This window comes from Chiloscyllium punctatum, chromosome 22 (genome assembly GCF_047496795.1).
Source record: "Chiloscyllium punctatum isolate Juve2018m chromosome 22, sChiPun1.3, whole genome shotgun sequence".
Lineage (NCBI taxonomy): Eukaryota > Metazoa > Chordata > Chondrichthyes > Orectolobiformes > Hemiscylliidae > Chiloscyllium > Chiloscyllium punctatum.
Window position 1 is genome coordinate 16393429 of NC_092760.1, and position 22917 is coordinate 16416345.

General features: G+C 41.2%; 1 protein-coding gene across 1 annotated transcript in view; it reads left to right on the plus strand.

The window, feature by feature from the left end:
• LOC140493867 (astacin-like metalloendopeptidase) overlaps positions 1–22917 on the plus strand; it is a 242762-nt gene that overhangs the window by 148105 nt on the left and 71740 nt on the right. Inside the window, exon 9 of the mRNA XM_072592859.1 lies at positions 14359–14483. Within this exon, the coding sequence (XP_072448960.1) occupies positions 14359–14483 (125 nt within the window). The remainder of the gene's footprint in view (positions 1–14358; positions 14484–22917) is intronic.

Consider the following 22917-nt stretch of genomic DNA (forward strand, 5'->3'; position numbering starts at 1 on the left):
AACTGTCCAAATTTTGAAGGCAGGTATAAAGAAACAGCCTACAGCTTCATGAGACACCAACCTGTCCCTGTTTGATTGTAGGAACACCCTCATGCAACTACAGAGACAATTCCAGCAGAGTTGTTAATGGGGAGAAAACTCTATACCAGTTTAAATCTGATCTTCTGAATGTGGGGTGAGGAGGAAGGGCATCAGGAACACCAATGCCTGACAGCAGACTCTGCTAAGCGAGAGTGACCTTTAATTTGGAGATGAAGTTGGTGCAGGAACCATAGGAATGGCCCTGCATGGGTAAGAAGTATGGATGTGAGGTCAGGTCCAGTGACATATGAAGTTTGGTTAGATGTGATGGCCCTGGACAAGCACATGGACCACATGAGAACTACAAGTTCACAAACAGTGCAAGAGCAAAGCGTGCCCGATTCCTTGACAGCTTTTCCAACTGTTCCAGAATCCATGGGTTCTCCCTCTCACTCAAGTGTTAAAGATACCTCAGAATCGGAGATCGAAACAGCATCTTTACCATCTGAAGAAGAGAAATAATTCTTCTAAGGCCCTCAGACCAGATGAATCACACAGACTCTGTATTGATTATTGCAAAGTCAATTTGGTAATGAAAACATACTAATATTCCTATCCCAAGACTCATTGATTATTTTGAATGAACTGGACAAGCACGATATGTCACAAAACTCCACCTGCTAAAATGACTTTAATAAGTTCCATTGACTGATGTAGCCCAAGAGGTATCAGCTTTTGTAACGTATGATCAATGCAAAGTCATAGGTTTGGCATGAAAAATGCACAAGCAAAATTCCATCAATTAATCAAAAAAGCCATTGAAGGACTGTGTGACTATTAGAGTCATGGGGATGTACAGCACAGAAGCAGACCCTTTGGTCCAAGTCATCCAATTGGACTAAACTGATCTTGTGCCATTTGCTAGCATATGGCCCATATCCTCCAAACCCATCCTATTCATGTTCCCAATCAGATTCCTTTTAAACATTGTTATTGTATCAGCCTTCACCATCTCCTCTGGCAGCTCTTTCTGTACAGGCACCATTTCTGCCACTCAGGTTCCTTTTAAATCTTTTCCTTAAACCTATGCCCTCTATTTTTGGACTCCCTGAGGAAAAGACCTTGGCTACTCACCTTATCCATGTTCCTCATGATCTTATTAACTTCTATAAGATTCTCCCACTCAGCATCCAACACCCCAGGGAAAATATCCCCAGCCTATTCAGCCTTTCCCTACAGCTCAAACTCTCTAGACCTTTCTGAGCCCTCTCAAGTTTAACAACATCTTCTCTATAGCAGGGATATCAGAATTGAACGCAGTATTCCAAAAGTGGCCTTACAATACAGTCACGACATGACCTCCCAACTCCCATCCTCAACGCACTGACCAATAAAGTCAAGCATACCAAACTATTTTTTGCATTGATAATTTGTTTGTTTTGACCAAATTGAGAGAGAGCATTTATCATCATTTAACTGAACTACTTGATCAGCTACAAAAGCCAGTTTGGTTATAAATTTGTCCAGAGTGAATTTACCATGGTAAAGGTGAGTTACTTTGGCCACAAAGTGGGACAAAACTAAGTGGCTAAAGAATTGTCAGAATGGGCTCTTTTTTGGATTTTACAGTGCCTGCGATGATATTTGAAATATTGTGTTATGTTTGCATGCACATATTTTGTTGCAAGTTTATTCTGACCTTCAGCATTGTCATTCCACCTTTAATAAAGACAAAATTTGAATAGACATGAGAATACCAAAGTGCTTTTGAAACCTGAAAGCTGGGTTGATCACTGTACTGGTTATAGCTGTACCTAATTTTCAGAAGCTATTCATACTGGTTGTTGATACCAGTGCCATCATTGTGGGAGCTGTTCTACTGCGTAATCACAATATGTGATTGAAGACCTGTCCATTATTCTTCCAAGGTACAGGCTACATGTTAGCAAAATATACTCAACAATTGAGAAAGCAAACTTATAATTACTTTGATGAAGCTAAAATGTCCATGCCTCGAAGATGAAAATTGTTCATATGCTTGGTAAAAAAATGTTACAGCAGATGCTTTATTGAGAGCATATTTAAAGAACACTGAGTGATATAGCACCCATAACATAATGTAAACCTTAATTACTGTGTAACTCATCTGTGTTTGATATCTACATGTTTCTACTGTTAATGTGACAAAAGAATAGTATTAAGATAATATTTGATGAGTAATGAAAATGTCTCTAAGATATATTTTCATCTTAAGACGTTGTCTGTGATTATTATATTTTTAATATTATTTATTTTTGAGTTTGGATTTTTGATCTTGAACGAGTGACGTTTGGTTTGCTGTACATCTAAAGGAGTTTAATAATTAATGGTGGCTCAGTGGTTAGCACTGCTGCCTCACAGTGCAAGGGACCTGGGTTCAATTCCACCCTCGGGCTAGAGTCTGGGTAGAGTTTGCATATTCTCCCATGTCTGTGTGGGTTTCCTCCCATAGTCCAAAGATGTCAAGGTAAGATGAATTGGCTGTGCTAATTGGCCATAGTGTCCAAGGATGTGCAGGCTAGGTGGATTAGCTGCAGGAAATGCAGGGTTATAGTGATGGGGTGGGTCTGGGTGAGGTTCTCTTCAGAAGGTTGGTATGGATTTGATGGGCCAACTTACCTGCTTCCACACTGTAGGGATTCTGTGAATTTTAGATTATGACTGGCATGCCCCCAGTTAAAGCTAAAGCTTTCTTTGGCCTCTGACAAAGGGCAGCATGGTGGCTCAGTGGTTAGCTCTGTCGCCCAACAGCACCAGGGACCTGAGTTTGATTCCCACCTCAGGCAACATTCTCCTTGCGTCTGTGTGGGTTTCTTCCGGGTATTCCGGTTTCCTCTCACAATCCAAAGATATGCAGATTAGGTGAATTAGCGATGTTACATTGCCCATAGTGTTTACGTGCATTAGTCAGGGGTAAGTATAGCTTAGGGGAATGGGTCTGGATGGGTTACTCATCGGAGGGTTGGTGTGGACATGCTGGGCCACACTGTAGGTAATCTAATCTCTTTGTTTTAATTGCATCATTTTAAGCCCATATTCTCTATATCTATTCTCTTTTTCCCTTTCTCTCTCATAAATCTGTAGTTCCAGCCTCTTAAATTCTCTCATAGAACATAGAACATTACAACATAGTACAGGCCCTTCAGCTCACAATGTTGAGCTGACTTGTGGAACCTATCTGAAGCCCATCTAACCTACCCTATTCCATTCTCATCCATATGCCTATCCAATGACCTATCCAAGTTACCAAGTATACGACTGTTGCAAGCAGTACCTTCCACACCCCTACTATTCTGTGAATAAAGAAACTACCTCTGACACCTGACCTATATCTATCAACCCTTAATTTAAAACTATGTCCCCTCATGCTAGACATTGCCATCTGAGAAAAAAAGGGGAGTTGCATTCAAGATTTTTTTTCAATCGGATGTGACTTTTCTAAAATATAGAGAATTTTGGAAAATTAAACCTATACATCTACTATATCAGCCACCACATTTCTTTGGACTCGAGTTTGAATTCCCGCTGAATCTGAGGACTTATCAGCTTCTGGTTCTAATAAATTTTCTCAGTACCCTTTTCTTAATGATTATAACTTTTATGGTCTTGGCTCCATTTTTAACTTACGATTTGCAATCACAGAGTCATAGAGGTATATGACACAGATACAGGCCATTTGATCTAACTCATCTATGCTGACCATTTATCTTAAATTCATCTTATCACATTTGCCTGCTTTTGGCCCATATCCCTCTAACCCTATCTATTCATATATCCATCCAGATGTTATAATTGTAACCAGCCTCCACCACTTCCTCATTCCATACTCATCATCCTCTGCATGAAAAAGAATTGTCCCTTATGTCCTTTGTAAATCTTTCCCCTCTGACCTTAAACCTATGCCGTATAGTTTTGGACTCCCCTACCCTGGGAAAAGACTTTGTCTATTTACCCTATCCATGCCCATTATGATTTTATAAACCTCTATAAGGTCACCCCTCAGCCTCTGATGCTGCAGGGAAAAGAGCCCCAGCCTATTCAGCCTCTCCCTATAGCTCAAATCCTCCAACCTTGGCACCATCCTTGTAAATCTTCTCTGCACCCTTTTGGGTTTCACAGCACCTTTTTATAGCAGGGAGACCATAAATATTCCGGTAATTTCTATTCCTATTAATTTGAATCCTCTACAATGAAGATGTATGCAAATAACTGTTTAATTCATTCATCATTTGCACATTTTCCATTGTTAATTACTCAGACTCTCTCTAGAGGACACTCACTTTTCTGACTTTAGCTTTTTGAATAGCTGTATTAGCCTGAAATAACTCCATGGAAGCTGGTATCCGCTACCAAGTTGTCCTTTATTGATATATGTACAGTACATGGACTCTGACCAGCAACTCAGTGTTATTCCCTTGAATAGTGAGAATCTGAGACTCCTGTTTACATCTGATAGCCCGAGCTCCCTTTCCAACCCAGGTTAATAACCCCAATCAGGGATCTCATACTCAATCAGATCTACCTGGCCCTCACTCCAATCACTACAAAACATTTACTTTCTGATGTTGTATTTCTAGCTTGCTTTTTCTCATGCTCTGACTTCTCCTGCCTTATTATTCTATGAGTTATTAATTATATTTTCTTTATATTTAATCCATCTTTTGATCTGCCTCTACCTTTTTTAAGAATTACACACTTTTTTCTTGAAATTTAATACCATCTTTAAATCCCTTGAGTATTTCTTTCTCACAGGAATGTGTTTTAGCTGAATCTAATGAAATTGCTCCTCACTTGTTTGCCATTAAATCTCTAGTGAGCTATAAGTTAACCTAATTTCCTACTTAATTTTTGCTAGCTTTATCTTCATACCTTTCTAATTTCCCCTACTTAGGCTTAACACACTAGTCTTAGACACAGTCTTCTCTTCCTCAAACTGAATTCAGAATTCAATCACATTTTGATCATTGCTACCAAGAGGTACCTTTATTATGAGTTCATTAATTACATATATCATAGTACCTTATCGGATCTAGTTCATGCTGCTGTTTGGTTGGCTCCCGTATGTGCTGCTCTAAGAAACACTATGTGATTAATTTCAAAACTATCTTTGCCAATCTAATTCATTCCATTATTAGGATGGCATGAAACATAATATGTTAGTTGACAATATAATTATATAATTGACTGAACATGTTATAAAGTTGAACACTTTGAAAATCACACTTTTCAAAGCAAATAATACTGGCTACAGCAGCAATAATGCTGCATTTGTAAATGGGGGCACAATCGTGTCATGAAACTTTTGCTGGACTATTAAACCAGAGACCAAGATTGTTCTTTTGGGACCTGAATTTGAATACCACAACAGCATGGTAGAACTTGAATTTAAATAAAATGTATCATCATGACCCATTTCGGTTATCTCCGTGAGGGAAGTATATCTGTTATTCTCACTTAGTCTGACCGACATATGACTCTAGAGCAAAGCAGTGTGGTTAACTCTTGACTACTTTCTAAAATGGCCAAGAAATCACTCAGTTATATGAAACCACTAAAAATCTCAAAAAAGAAAGGAAACTGATCAGGTCACATCCGAAATGACAATGGCAAACTCATTCCTGCAAATCCTGCTGGGTAACATTTGCATGTTAATTCCAAATTTGAGAGAGCTTTCCCACAGAGCAGCCAAACAACAGCTTTACATAGTAATGTTCAAGGAATTGAGCATTACATAATGTGGTCTGTTTCCACACTGTAGGGATTCTATGATTCTATGAATTATACTTCATTGACCATGTTCTAGTCAAGGCCATCACCATCCCTCGGTATGTTTTATTCCAATGGCAGAACAGACCCATAGCTGAATCCAGAGCAAAGCAATGTGGTTAACTCTTAACTACTCTCCAAAAAGGCTTAGGAATCCACTCCATTACATGAAACTATCAAAAGCCTCATTGAAAGGAAAGAAACTGGTCAGGCCACAGGCAAACTAGCAACCACTTACGCATCAGAAGTGACAATGATAAACTCATTCCTGTTCATCCTGCAAGTCCTCCTAAGTAACATTTGAGGCTAATTCTAAAACTGGAATGAATTGTGGTCATTCTGATGAAGGGCTTTTGCCCAAAACGTCGATTTTCCTGTTCCTCAGATGTTGCCTGACCTGCTGTGCTTTTCCAGCACCACTCTAATCTAGATTAGAACTGGGAGAGCTGACTCACAGAGTAACCAAACAAAAGCTTGATGTAGTAATGCTCACGGAATTATATCTTGTAACCATTGTCACAGACAATACCATCACCATTCCTGGATATATTTTATTCCAAAGCCAGGATAGATACACATATATGGGAATACAGTCAGGCGAGAGTTACTCTTGGAATTTCCATCATTGATTCCAGAACCTGTGAAGTCATCATTTTAGACGTGGGCAAGGAAACTTCCTGTTAATTACCTGTCAGCTAACGAGTCAATATTTCTCCATGTTAAATGCCACTTGTGGGAAGCACAAGGATAGTAAGGATGCAGAATATACTCTGGGTGGAGAGCTTCAGTATCATTACCCTTGGCTATACCACAACTGACCAAGCTGGTCAAGTCCACATGCTGAGTACAATACAAGGCTATTTACACCCCAAACAGCATATGTTTCCAGTGACTGATAGGACAAAACCACTCCATAACCAATGCATCAGATCTAAGGTCCACAGTCCCACCACATCTAGTTGTGAATGGTGTGCGGACAATTAAGCAAGTCATAGGAGGAAGAAGTTCCTTAAATATTCCTCATCTTCAATCAGAATATTCTGCAGCTGAGGTCATGGTCAGTCCTGTGGCTCCAGTGCTACCAGTCTGGGAAGAAGTGAGAATTAAGTGACTCAGCTGTACAGAAATCAGTCAGGGTACAAGTCAGTCAATGGCTGCCCAACCAATTTGGGGGCTGGGCCACAGTCAGTCTGTTGACAGCAATGTTGCATTATTAGCATAATGATATAGTGATCAGTGTATAGTATGGGAGAGAAGGCTCAGCAACCTCAATGAAGATTGGTGTCGGGGTTGTGGTCATGCTGAAAGAAGACAATTAAATTTGTAAGAAGGTTAGGTAATAGAGCACAGGTGAGAAAAGGGCATGCAGAAGCTAGGGTCAAGCAGAAACCTAGATTCTGGAGAGAAGGTGAATGGCATATTTACCAAATATGCTTGATGTGGATCTCAGAGTGTAGTAAAGTGACAGCTGGAGATTCATACAGATTGATTGGTTGGGGACTTGGGAAAGGCTGAAGCCTATGGAGTTCACTGGGAGGACTACACTGTAAGAAATATGAATGTTTCAGGGTGCACACGCATGAAGGTGTGCAACAGAAGAATGACTGCTGCTGCCTTCTATCATTGCCTTTCATCGCAAATAATTGATCAATGGAAATCAAATGGCCATCACCACAACTGGAATGGGCAGGGTTAGTACATTAACCCTGTGAGGGAGGTGCTTTGAAATCCAAAAATGTGAAGCTCTTCAAAGGGCCAACATTATTTCACACAGACACATACACTGTCGGGGACACACATCTTCCAATTTCTAGTGACACGTATTGGTTACCTGTCTTCAAAGCACCTCCTGCCCCAAACATTTCTGACCATTCTCAACAAGGTCAAAATTTTTGTCTACTGAAATGTCTGTCTACCTGCAGAGATGGTGCCTAATTGCAAGATCCCATGCAACAGTGGGTTGCACATTGCATACTTCTGGTGCAGCAGCATCCCAAGCCACACATTGGTCCATGGTACATCATGTAGGGATTATGATGTTTGGCATTAGGATCTGACAATGAAAATTAGCTTACCAGAGATGGAAAGGAACAAATTGTATAAAGCAGTGAGTATTATCGACAACTGTGAGCCTTAATATACAGTGAAATGACACACCCCTGCCATTGATGTGACTTTAAAGGTTTTACTTTTCCATTCCCTGCCACTACATCTCAATGCAGTCCCAGAGTCCACAGCTGGTGTGAAGAGAACCTCCTGAGGATCTAATTAGCCTTGGAGCTTTGATATAGACATACAAGAGATTTTTCATCTAGAGGGCCCAGACAAGTTGTATGTGTGTCCTGATCAGAGCTTTGGTGGTGTGGCCTCCTCTGTCAGTCCTTGGGGAAGAGGACTAACATCCTCTGCAACATCCTCTCAGCCAGGACCTTGAGGTATATTTCACCAAATCACAACATACTTTTACCTTGTCTGACATTTCTGGTCCAAATGTCTCTAACAAAGCAAGGAGGCTCAAGAAAGCTAGTTCTCATCCATGTATGCAAAGGCCTTTTAAATATGGCACCAACAGCAGGAATGCCACTCTATTCTGTAGTATCTAGGCAGTAGCAATCTCTTCCAGCTACAGTGTCTGGTAGGATCGGGGCTAGATTAGATAATATGTACTTCATAGGTAGTCAGTGAGGCGTGTTTAGTAGGACAGCACAAGACAATTCATTGGGCATTTCAGGGAGAAAACCTCAATGGAATGCAATAGAAGTGATACTTTGCCCAAAAAATAAGTTTCAATGGTATGTGTATGTTTCTGTGTATAGGTTTTTCTTCACTTGTGTTATGGACCATGCCAGTCCCCTCAAAACCTTTCAAGAAGGTAGCCCAGACCCTAACTTTGCTAGTTGTTTTAAGCAGGTCTAAAGTGGGTATGCCAGGAGACAATCAACTGGTCAAGCCACTTAGTTTTGAACAAAACAGAATTTATTTACAAGATTACTGATTGAACTGTAAAGAACAGAAAACAGAATGCCGATTAATTTATCCTATCTAAAAGCTCATCCCACTTAACTATACTGTTCCAAAATGCTTGCAATAATCCCTTAAACACGTCTTGGCATAAAAGGTAAAATCAAACGCACGTTCTTACAGGATAGGAGTCAGAGAGAGAGAACCAGCCTGAGCTTGCTTCTGAATTCCAGCAACATTTCTACACAACTACTGCTAAAAGAAACCGAACCAGAGAAAAGCTGAGCTGGGAGAACTATCCACTCCCCTTTCATTATACAAGTTTTTTTAGACTTGAAAACCTTCTACCTGAGGCAGTATCTGTTATTTGTAAACAAATTGGCCCTAGAACCCATCCTAACTCAGACTTTTTAGAACCTGTGTTTTTACGACCTCCTGAAGAAAAAAGTTAAGGACAACCAAGCCTTGTTAAAGGAGCAGCATCATCATACTTGTTATTCATTCTGGGACGTGGCATCACTGGCTTGGCCAGAATTTATCACTCATCCAAACTGCTCATGAGAAGGTAGTAATAGAGTAGGTGCCAGTCATTGTAGTCATGTTACTGTTAGAAAGGAAATTACAGGAATTTGAGCTAGAGGTTGTGAGGGAACAGTAATATAGTTCCAAGTCAGGATTGTGTATGGCTTGCAGGGGTACTTGCAGGTAGTGATTTTTCAATGCATTTTTTAGCTTGTCCTTCTAGGTGATTGTGGTTGCAAGTTTGAAAGTTGCTGCTGAAGGAGATTCAGTGAATGGTTGCACTGTATCATTGCTGCCTGTCAGTATGCAGGGAGTGAATGTTAAAGGCATTAGATCGGGCAAGTGAGGAGTATTCTAACATCATCAGTAAATATCCCCAGCTCTGATCTTATGATGGAGTGAAGGTGACTGACAAAGCTGTTGAAGATGGTTGGAACTAAGATGCTACCCTGAAGAACTCCTGCATTGATGACCTGTTGCTGAAATTATTGACCTCCAGCAAGTGCAACCAACTCCTTTTGTGCTGGGTGTACAAACCAGTGCAGTGACTGTATGTTAGTAAGTTATTCTTCAGAAAGAGTAGTTGGAGATTCTTGTACATTTTGAATATTTTGTTGATAATCTTTACATCTTTGTTTAACTAGGTTTGTTTTGCAATAAATTAGTGCCATGACTTAATGAGGAATAATGAACTGCATATAATGTCCCACTGCTCTGTAGGTTGCCCTAAAATGTTAATTTGCTTTAAAGAGGGATAGACTGGCAGCTCATTATTCTTTGATAGAGAATTTTCAGGCAGGATATAGAAGAGCATAAAATTATTGCAGGCATGGCATAATGGATTAAAGAATCCATTGCAGCTGTGAGGACAAATGACATACTAAGTGAAGCATCAAATTAGGTCATATGAATTGAGCTCAGAAGTGAAAAAGGAGCAGCAATCCTGCTAGGAATATAGTATGGATTCCATAGAGAGAAGAGATTTAGAGGAGCAAGTAAGTAAATTTCTCAGTGCAAAACAAACAGCAGTAGTAATTCGGGACTTCAACTACATGAATATCAACTCATTTACAAACAGTGTGAAAGGCACAGAAGAGAAAGCATTCTTGAACTTCAGTGAAGAGAACTGTTTTAGCCATCAAATAAGTCCAACAAGAAAGGGTGCACTTGTAGCTTTGGACTGAGGTAGTGTAACTTGGCAGGTGAATGAATTAGCAATGATTGACTATTTTGGAGATCATGATCATAATGCAGATAGGCTTAGCATGATTTTGAAAAGGGGCTAACACGGAACAGGAATAGAAATTCTAGATTGAGAGGTGGCAAACTTTATGAAACTTAGCCATAGTCTGTCAAAAGTGAACTGCTTACAGCTCCTTTAATGAAAGTCAGTGGTAAATCAGAAAGATGCATTCAAAAGTGAAATTCTACAGGCACAGTATAGACATCTCCTCGCACCATAAAGGGTAGCACCATCAAATCTAGAATGCTGAGTTAGCGGGAAAACAGAAAAATAGAGCTTACAATAATTTCAAAAAAGGTAAAATCTTAGGTAGTTTAGAGATGAGAAAGTACAGATGTGAAGTGTAAAAGGAAATTATGAAAGCAAAGAGGGGGTATGAAAATGTTTTGGCTGGCAAATCTAAGAAAATCCAAAAATTTCAATCTGTCAGTCCACAGAAATGACAGCAGCAAAGATAGCCCTATTGAACTTGCAAAGTCCTCCCAATCAACATCTGAAGGTTAGTGCCAAAATTGGGAGAACTGCCCCATAGACTAATTGAGCAACAGCCTGACACAGTCATATTCATGAAATCATACCTTACGGACAATGAGCCAGATATCTCCATCACTATCCCTGAGTATAGAGCATCAAACTGTACAGCACAAAAATAGGCCCTTTCGCCCACAATGTTGTACTGAGCATGACACCAAATTAAAATAATCCCTTCTGTCTAGCCTTGGTCCATAACCCTCCATTCCTTGCTTATCTAAAAGTCCCTTAAATACCCTAATCGTATCTGCCTCCAATCTACCCAGGCAGTTTGTTCTAGAATCCTATTACTGTCTGTGTAAAAAAATGTGCCCCTCACATCTTATTTGAACTTTCTCCTCTCACCTTAAAGGCATACCCCCTAGTTTTAGACATTTCTACTCTGGGAAAAAGGTTCTAACCGTCATCCTATCGATACTTCTCATAATTTTACAAACTTCGATCAAGTCACTCCTCAACATCCATCAACTCCAGAGGAAACACCCCCAGTTTTTCTCACCTCTCCTTGTAGCTCATACTCTCTAATCCAGGCAGAATATTTGTAAACCTCTTCTGGACCTTCTCCAAAGCATCCACATCATTCCTGTAATGTGACCAGAATTGAATGCAATATTCTAAGTGCGGCCTAACCAAAATCTTATAAAGCTGCACCATGACATCCTGACTCTTGTACTCACTTCCCCTGCCAATAAAGACATGCATGTCATACACCTTTCCTACCCTATCTACTTGTGCAGCCACTTTCAGGGAGCTTCTGAACCCCAAGATCCCTCTGTATATCAATGCTGTTCAGGGCTCCGCCAGTAACTGTATACTTTTCTTTAACATTTGATCTCTCAACTTGCAGCACCTCACAGTCCCAGATTAAGCTCCATCTGTCATTTCTCTGCTCATATCTACAACTGATCTATATATTGCTGTATCCTTTGACAGCCTTCTACACTATCCATAACTTCACTGACTTTTGTATTATCTGGAAACTTATTAACCAACCCATCTACGTTTTCATTAAATCATTTATATATATCACAAACAGCAGAAGTCCCAGTACAGAGCCCTGTGGAACACCACTCCAACCTGAAAAACACCATTCCACCATTACCCCTGCCTTCTTTGGGCAAGTCAAGTCTGAACCCACGCAGCAAAGTCACCGTGGATACCATGCATCTTAATCTTCTGGATGAGACTACCATTGGGGACCTTGTTGAAGACCTTATTAAAATTGAATTTGAATTGAATTGAATTTATTGTCACGTGTCCCAAGGCACAGTGAAAAGTTTTGTCTCCATGCCGATCTCCCTTGTCACCTCCTTGAAAAATTCAGTTGAATTAGTAAGACATGATCTACCCTGCAAAAAGGCATGTTGATTGCCCTAGTTAGGCTATGCTTTTCCAAATGTGTGTAAATCCTATCCCTATGAAATCTCTACAATAACTTCCTAACCACTTGATGTGTGACAAAAGTAGTCTATAGTTTCCTGGATTGTCCCTATTTCCCTTCTTGAGCAGAGAAACAACATTAACTACTTGCCAGTCCTCTCCAGTGGCTAGTGAGGATATAAATATCTTGGTCAAGGCCCTAGCCTTGTTGCCTCTGTTGCCTCTCTCAATAACCTGGAGTAGATATCATTGAACCTTGGGGACCTCTCCCACTTAATTCTCTTTGAGAGACTCAATACCACTTCTTTCTTGAACTCAAAATGCCCTAGGATATTGCAGTTATTTCACAGTTATTTTATGATACCACTCTTTCAAAGAGACAACCCCATGTGTTTCCATAAAACTTAAAATAAATTTATTTTATCTTCAATTCTACAAAAATGAGGTTCCCAAATTAATTATGACATGTATTTGTATTGTTACACGAAGTTAAATGCTACCTTGGCATCAAAGACAGTTGAGATCACCTCACCCATTGCAATCAGCTCTTTAGTCCATATATAGATTAAGTTTAAGACATAGTGATCCTGATGGAACTCAAGGAACGTGTACTGCTGTGTAATTACCACATGACCATTCTGTCAACAACACCTTTCATAACAGTTCACAGAATTGATGGGTGAGTTATGATTCAGTAATTGGTCAGAATGAATTTGTCCTGCTTTTTTGTGGACAGAATATATCTTGGCAACTTTTCACCTTGTCAGGTGGACGCCAATGTTGAAACTATACTGGAACTGATTGGCTAGCTCAGAAGCTCAAATCTGCAGGACGGCAAGCAAATGTTGTTTAGGTATGTGGTTTTCGCAGTATTCTGTGTCTTCTGCTATTTTTTAAAACCACATGGAGTGAAATTCGATTAGATTACTTACAGTGTGGAAACAGGCCCTTCAGCCCAACAAGTCCACACCGACCCTATGAAGAGCAACCCACCCAGACCCTTTCCCCTACACCTAACACTAGTTTAGCATGGCCAACTCACCTAACCTGCACATCTTTGGACTGTGGGAGGAAACCAGAGCACCCAGAGCAAACCCACACAGACACAGGGAGAATATACAAACTCCACACAGACAGTTGTCCAAGGCGGAAATTGAACCCGGGTCCCTGGTGCTGTGAGGCAGCAGTACTAAACACTGCGCCACCGTGCCGCGCCCAATTCACCTAAACTGCACATCTTTGGACTATGGAAGAAAATCCACACAGACTCAGGAAGACCATACAAACACCACACAACAGTCATCTGGGGCTGGAATTGAACCCAGGTCCCTGATGCTATGAGGCAGCAGTGCTAAGCCCTGAGTCACCGTGCATAGCTGTAATAAATTGGTTAAAAACTGAAAGACCATATATTTGAGGACCTGAGGAGGAGGCCAAGATGGAACATTCACTCTGCACTTTAGGTTCAAAGTGGATGCGAGTACTTCACCCTCATTGTTTGCAATAATGTACAAAGCTCTTCCAAAAATTGAGGATATTTGCAAAGCCTCCTCCTCCTCCAGTTATTGATGAGAGTCTCAGTAGGCTTCTCCTCTTCTGATGCTGTCTAACCTGACATGAATTCAATAGAAATTCTTGATCATTTTCCTCCTCCAAATAACACTGTGGGATGCCAAAAGGGGCATCATTGTAATTTTTTAATGAAAATGTCTTTTGATTTCTAATAATTTGCATTCTTGGACTCCCAGATTCATTTGCTGTACAACAGCTCCTAGTTACTCACAATGTAGAAATATTTAATATCCTTGAGTCAAGAGTGAATTACCTCATTTATCTATTGAATCAAATTAAAAATATTTGTAATATGTAACTAACTTTATTATTCTTTATTGCAGAACTGCTTTTAGCAAGAATGGGAGACCTACTATGGTACCAATACCAGATTCAGACATTGAACTTGGACAGATGCGAGGCCTTTCGACTGTAGATGTTTATAAGGTTAACAAGTTGTATAAATGCAGTACGTGTAAAACATATACCTATTTGAGTACATTTTCAACGGAGACTCCATAAATTGTGAACTTTCCATATAACCAATTACAATGTTCAATCAAGTCTAACAGAATTGACCATATGTTATTTTGCTTCAGTTTACTTCACATGTAGATCACCTGGCAAATACCTAAATTTATTGTAGGGAGAAAACAAAGGAAGAGGAATCCCGAGAGAGGGTCATGGCTTAAATGAATTATCATATAGTTTATTAAAATGGACATGTAAGAAGACATAAATCATGGGGGCTTTTTCAGAGCTGAAACCAAATTCAAACGTTAGGGTATTTCATGGAAGCTGTATTGGAGGAAGACGGGAAGAATTGTTTTACAAAAACAGTAGGAGTAAGTACAATGTGGAAGACAAGTGGTCTTTTGGTTTATTTGTCAAATCTTCTCACTCTTCCATTGGAGAAAAGTGCAAAGTATTGGAAGTATTTACAACTAAGAATCTTATAGACCTGATATTCTGAACATTTAACAAACATTCTTAAGCCATAGAGTGAAGCTTAATCCAGGGCTTTCTAGTTTAAAAGCAAGATGCTGAATCTTAGTATTTTTGGGTTAGTCTGAATTGCAACATGCTTTTCACCACAAGGTCAGGCAGGTTATCTTACCATTCCTTACCATATTAATTGTCTACCAACCTCTGTGGCATCATTCGTGTTTCATTCCAGCCCCATCTTACCACATGCCATCACGGAACAACTCTCCATTAGTACCAGTTTTAAAAGGTTGTTGCACATCTGGATGAGCACTGTCATTTGAAAGTATTCTGCTCATTGTTGGACAGAATCTAAACATATTGGAGAAGGAAAAGATGGCACCAAAATTCTCCGGCAGAGACCTGGAGCCAAGGGGTGATGCAGAGAAGAGGTGCCTGTGTAATGTAGCTGAGTACAATAGCGCCATCTGGTTTAGTGCTGCATCCGTGCAGCAGAGAGACAGCCAGCAGTTCCATAAGAAGGTCAATGACCTCAATTGTGTTTGGGTAAGTGCCACACTTTTTCCTTCTGTTACCTCACACTCATTCTATCTCACATAGGTGCTGCTCTGCCAGTCTATTCCACATCACATCTTTCCTCACTCACTTTCATCAACTCCAACCTCCCACACCAGCAACCCTGCATGTCCTCTATACTACCTTCTCACTCACTCAGACCACTTCACCACTTTTCATCCACTTATACCAGTGCTACCAGCTATACCAACTACTTTCATCTCTCTCAATCCCTCTCTTTTTCTCATTATAGTCCACAACAGGGCAAAGTGAGCTCTCACAGATGGGGAGTGCCCAACATTCATCTCCTGACCCCCAGTGATGTGAGAATAGGCTAGGACTTTGTTTACTGGAGCATAGGAAGTTGAGGGGTGACCTTATAAATAGATAAAGTGAAAAGGTCTTTTCCCGAGGGTAGGGGAGTTCAAAACTAAGGGGCATATTTTTAAGGTGAGCAGAAAAATATTTAAAAAGAACATGAGGGACAATGTTTTTACACTAAGAGTGTTTTGCACGTGGAATGAACTGCCAGAGGAAGTGGTGGATACAGGTACAGTTATAATGTTTAAAAGACATTTGGAAAAGTACATGATTAAGAACTGTTTGGAGCACATTGGGCAAAGTGCAAACAAATAGGATTAGTTTAGTTTGGTTCGAGAGCATGGTCAGCATGGACTAGTTGGACCAAAGGGTTTATTTCCATGCTATATGACTCTATAAACCCCTCACCCCACCACCATGCTCAGATATTGACACCTTGGGAAGAACATTAGGCTTAGGGAGTGGAGGAACATGGTATGGCGATCACCATACTTTGACAGCTCCATAGTTGGCGAAGGTGTAATGATCCAGGCAGCTAGCAGTTGAAGTACTATTGGAGACCATGCACCTACTCAGCCCAAGGCAGGGGAATGGCTGTGGTGTCGACCATTTGTGTCTTCATCCATATACAGGGAGGAACAAGAACAGAAGAGAGCTAGATGGGAGACAATGACCCTCATCGCTCAAAACTTGCATTGGCACAGTGACTCTTGCAACCATCTTCCTGCTTCCATAGACAGTTTGGTGGCTGGCATAGAAAGCCAGGTCTAACCCCGTCCCAGGCCGCTGGAATTGCATACTCACCTGCCCTCCATCACTCCAACTACTGTTCCCTAAGACAGGAGGGATGATAACAGGAGGAGGGGGTACCTGGTGTGCACTCCAGGTAGCCCCTCCTCACAAGGAGATACAATGATATCAGGAGACAGCCAGCAGGAGGAGGAACCACATACAGACCCCTCAGAAGTCTTTACTCAGGATACTCCAGCGATGGTGAGCACTCCATCTCCATCCTGCCTGACCCTTCAATTCTTAGAAGTTAGCATCAAGGATGAGTCAACTTGCTTATGACAAGAAGATCCTTGGTGTGTCTGGCCTATCTAGACACAATTGCCTCACGGTTAGAACATAGAAAAACATAGAACAGCACAGTACAGGCCCTTCAGCCCTTGATGTTGTGCTGGCCTTTTATCCTATTCTAAGATCAGACTAACCTACATATCTTCATTGTACTAACTTCCATGTGCCTATCCAAGAATCACTTATAAGTCCCTAATATATCTGACCCTACTACCACTGCTGGCAGTGCATTCTATGCACCCACCACTCTCTGAGTAAAAAACCTACCTCTGACATTTCTGCCATTGGAAAAAGTCTCTGTCTGTCCACTCTATCTATACCTTTCATCATCTTGTACACCTCGACCAAGTCACCTCTCATCCTTCATAGCTACAATGAAAAAGCCCGAGCTCCCTCAATCTTCAGGCGGCATCCTGGTAAATCCCCTCTGCACCCTCACTAAAGCTAATGAAAGTCAACACACCATATGGCTTCTTAACAACCCTATCAACCTGGGTGACAATTTTGAGGGATCTATGGACGTGGACCCCAAGATCCCACTGTTCCTTCACCATGCCAAGAATCCTATCTTTAACCCTGTATTCTGCATTCAAATTCAACCTTCCAAAGTGAATCACTTCACATTTTTCCAAGTTGAATTCCATCTGCCACTTTATCAGCCCAGTTCTGCACCCTATCAATGTCTTGTTGCAACCTACAACAGACCTCCACACTATCAACAACTCCATGAACTTTCATGTCATCAGCAAACTTACTAACCCACCTTCCACTTCCTCATCCACGTCATTTATAAAAATCACAAAGAGCAGAGGTGCCATAAACGATCCCTGCGGAACACCACTGGTCACCAAGCCCCAGGCTGAATACTTTCCATCCACCGATACCCTCTGTCTTCTATGGGCCAGCCAATTCTGTATCCAGACAGACTGGTTTTCCTGTATCCCATGTCTCCTTACTTGCTGACTGAGACTACCATGGGGAACCTTATCAAACGCCTTGCTAAAATCCATGGATGCAACATCCATTGCTCTGCCTTCATCAACATGCTGCAAAATACTTGACTGCCTAACATAGCAACCTTCTTCTTTGACTGTCTCCATCCATCCAACAGACCAGAGATGACTTTTCAGTAAATCTTGAACTATTCAAAGTGACCAATTGAAAACCTTGAAATAAATCTCACCCTTTTTTTAGGCAACATCATCTGAACAGTTGGATATAGAAAATACTCAAGTATCGTGTTCTGGGGTTGCTGGCTTACATAAGAACATATGAACTAAGAACAGGAGAAGCCAACTCAGTCCCTCGAGCTTGCTCCATCATTCTGATCTGAACTTGGTTGGCCTTAACTCCACATTCTCACTGGCTTTCCATTGCAAACGACAAATCTATCTCCTCCTTAAATTTACTCAATGTCCCTGCAACCATTGCACTCTGGGATAGCGATTTCTACAGATTCATGAATTTTTGAGAGAAATAATTTCTCCTCATTTCTGTATTAAATCTACAACCCTTATCCAAAACCATGACCTCTTGTTCTAGATTGTCCCACAACTGCAACACAAAATGTCCAAATTACAGAGGAGGAAGCACTGGATGTCTTGAAATGCAGAAGGGTGGATAAATCCCCAGGACCTGATCAGGTGTACCCGAGAACTCTGTGGGAAGCTAGAGAACTGATTGCTGGGCTTCCTGCTGAGATATTTGTATCATCAATAGGCACAGGTGAGGTGCGAAAAGACTGGAGGTTGGCTAACGTGGTGCCACTGTTAAAGAAGGGTGGTAAGGACAAGCCAGGGAACTATAGACCAGTGAGCCTGACGTCGGTGGTGAGCAAGCTGTTGGAGGGAATTCTGAGGGACAGGATGTACATGTATTTGGAAAAGCAAAGACTGATTAGGAATAGTCAACATGGCTTTGTGTGGGAAATCACGTCTCACAAACTTGATTGAGTTTTTTGAAGAAGTAACAAAGAGGATTGATGAGGGCACATGAGATCTATATGGATTTCAGTAAGGCATTTGACAAGGTTCCACATGGGAGATTGATTAGCAAAGTTAGATCTCACAGAATACAGGGAGAACTAGCCATTTGGATACAGAACTTGCTCAAAGGTAAAAGACAAAGGGTGGTGTTGGAGGGTAGTTTTTCAGACTGGAGGCCTGTAACCAGTGGAGTGCCACAAGGATCGGTGCTGGGTCCTCTACTTTTTGTCATTTACATAAATGATTTGGATGCAAGCATAAGAGGTACAGTTAGTAAATTTGCAGATGACACCAAAATTGGAGGTGTAGTGGACAGCGAAGAAGGTTACCTCAGATTACAACAGGATCTTGACCAGATGGGCCAATGGGCAGAGAAGTGGCAGATGGAATTTAATTCAGATAAATGCTAGGTGCTTCATTTCAGGAAAGCAAATCTTATCAGGACTTATACACTTAATGGTAAGGTCCTAGGAAGTGTTACTGAACAATGAGACCTTGGAGTGCAGGTTCATAGCTCCTCGAAAGTGGAGTCGCAGGCAGATAGGATGGTGAAGAAGGTATTTGGTATGCTTTCCTTTATTGGTCAGAATATTGAGTACAGGAGTTGGGAGGTCATGTTGCGACTGTACAGGACGTTGGTTAGGCCACTGTTGGAATATTGCTTGCAATTCTGGTCTCCTTCCTATCGGAAAGATGTTGTGAAACTGGAAAGAGTTCAGAAAAGATTTACAAGGATGTTGCCAGAGTTAGAGAATTTGAGGTATAGGGAGAGGCTGAACAGGCTGGGGCAGTTTTCCCTGGAGCGTCAGAGGCTGAAGGTTGACCTTATAGAGGTTTACAAAAGGATAAATAGGCAAAGTTTTTTTCCTGGGGTCAGGGAGTCCAGAACGAGAGGGTATGGGTTTAGGGTGAGAGTGGAAAGATATAAAAGAGACCTAAGGGGCAACGTTTTCATGCAGAGGGTGGTACGTGTATGGAATAAGCTGCCAGAGGAAGTGGTGGAGGCTGGATTTAAGGGGTATTTGGATGGGTATATGAATAGGAAGGGTTTGGAGGGATATGGGCAGGGTGCTGGCAGGTGGGAATAGATTAGGTTGGGATATCTGGTCAGCATGGACGGGTTGGACTGAAGAGTCTGTTTCCATGCTATACATCTCTATGACCTCATGAACAGTAATGTGTGCCTCTCTACAAAACATGGTCTACAGCAGCTCAAGAAGGCAGCTCACTGCCACCTTCTCAAAAGCAACATGGGACAGGCAATAAATGCTGATCCGCCAACAAAAAATAGAAAACAACTGTTCTATATCTACTTTGTCAATCCCCATTTGCACCTTAACATATCTCAATTAGATAGCATTCTTCTAAACTCTATGATTTGGAGATGCTGGTGTTGGACTGGGGTGTACAAAGTTAAAAATCACACAACACTAGGTTATAGTCCAACAGGTTTAATTGGAAGCACACTAGCTTTGGGAGCAACGCTCCTTCATCAGGTGATAGTGGAGGGCTCGATCGTAACACAGAATTTATAGCAAAAATTTACAGTGTGATGTAACTGAAATTATACATTGAAAAATTGATTGTCTGTTAAGCCTTTCATCTGTTAGAATACAGTGATAGTTTCACTTCTTTCATGTGTAAATCACAAAACCTTTTTTTTAAGTTGCATTCTCGGGTTAGCTGTTAACAATGGTGATAGCTAGACAATATGTTGAAGATGTTAGCCCCCTATGTTCTCTGTCTATGACCTGATGTTTGATTGATTCTAATCTAAAAAGTGAGATAACTGAGTTTTACATAAATTCATGCAGTTTTTGAGCTCAGAGTTCTACATGAATGCATATTGTCTAGCTATCACTATTGTTAACAGCAACCCGAGAATGCAACTTTTAAAAAAAAGATTTTGTGATTTACACATGAAAGAAGTGAAACTATTATTGTATTCTAACAGATGAAAGGCTTAACAGACGATCAATTTTTCAATGTATAATTTCCGTTACATCACACTGTAAATTTTTGCTATAAATTCTGTGTTACATCGAGTCCTCCACTATCACCTGATGAAGGAGCATCGCTCCGAAAGCTAGTGTGCTTCCAATTAAACCTGTTGGACTATAACCTGGTGTTGTGTGATTTTTAACTTTCTAAACTCTAGACAGCATAAGCCTTAAGTGCTCAGTCTCTCTTCATAAAGCAAAGTCCTCACCTGTGGAATCAATACAGTGGATCGCCTTGAACTGCTCCAAAGCAACTACATCTCTCCTTGAGTAAGGGGACCAAAACTGGACAAAATGCTCCAGGTGCAGTCTCACTAATACCTGTACAGTTGCAGTAACACTTTCCTACTTTTCGAGCTTTATGCCGTTAGCAACAAATTCCAAAATTCCACTTGCCTTCCTGTAGCTGCAGAATAGTTTTCTGTGATTCATTCACAAGGATACCCAGATCCCTCTCTACTGAGGCACTGTAACATTTCTCTTCATTTAGATAATAAGTTGACCTTCTATTCTTACAACCAAATTGATAACTTTACACTTATTCAAGTTAAACTCTACCTGTCAAATTTTGTTCTATTCACCCAACCTATTCATATTAATTTGTAAATTTCTTATTTCTCCATTGTAGCTTACTTCCCACCAATTTTAGTGTCATCTGTACTTTGGTTACAGTATTACGGAACAGGTCAGAGCTCCTCAAAACATTTTAAGAAGGTAGTTCAGAACCTAACGTTTCCAGCTGTTTTAAGCAGAGATTCGGCGAATATTGATGCCCTGGGGTTGAAGTGTTCTGAGGCGGAAGATGAAGCATTCTTCCTCCAGGCGTTGGGTGGTGAGGGAGCGGCGGTGAAGGAGGCCCAGAACCACCATGTCCTCGGCTGAGTGGGAGTTGCTCCCGATGCGGTCTCCTCTACATTGGGGAGACTGGACACCTCGTAGCAGAGCGCTTTAGGGAACATCTCTGGGACACCCGCACCAATCAACTACACCACCCTGTGGCCCAACATTTCAACTCCCCCTCCCACTCTGCCAAGGACATGGAGGCCCTGGGCCTCCTTCACCACCGCTCCCTCACCACCCAATGCCTGGAGGAAGAACGCCTCATCTTCTGCCTCGGAACCCTTCAACCCCAGGGCTTCAAAGTGGACTTCACCAGTTTCCTCATTTCCCCTTCCCCCACCTCACCCCAGCTCCAAACTTCCAGCTCAGCACTATCCCCATGACTTGTCTTACCTGCCGATCTTCCTTTCCACCTATCCAGTCCACCCCCCTCCCTGACCTCTCACCTTCATCCCCTCCCCCACTCACCTATTGTACTCTATGCTACTTTCTCCCCACCCCCACCCTCCTCTCATTTATCTTTCCAGCCTTCAGGCACTCTGCCTGTATTCCCGAAATGTCGATTTTACTGCTCCTCGGATGCTGCCTGAACTGCTGTGGTTTTCCAGCACCACTCTAATCTAAAACATGCTGAGTCTGACAGATTGCATTTTGACTTTTGAGATGTCTTATTATTTTCTTAAGAGTGGTTCTAACAATTTCCCAGCAGCAGATGGTAGACTAATTGATCTATAGTTTCATACATTCCACCTCCTCTTTTTGAAGAAGGGTATTATATTAGCATTTTTCCATATACTAGAAATTTTTCTGCATCCAGGGAACTTTGGAGTATTAAAAATCCATTGTCTCTCCTGCCTCTTCCTTTTAGACTCTAAGATGTAGGCCATCAGACCCTGGGGACTTGTCTGTCTTCAATCACAACTGTTTGCTCACTAATTTTTCCCTAGTGATGATGAGTGTTCTAAGTTCCTCTATTTCTACATCCTCTGCGTTACCTGTTATAGTGGGATGGTACAAGTGTCCTCAACTGTGAAAACTTAAGTAAAATACCAATTTAGTGTCTCCACAGAATTGTTCCTCACTATTTGCTCCCCAATCTCATCTTTCAATTGGCTAACATTCACTTTACTCTATTCTCTTTCATATTCTTACAGGAGCATTTGCTATTCATTTTTAT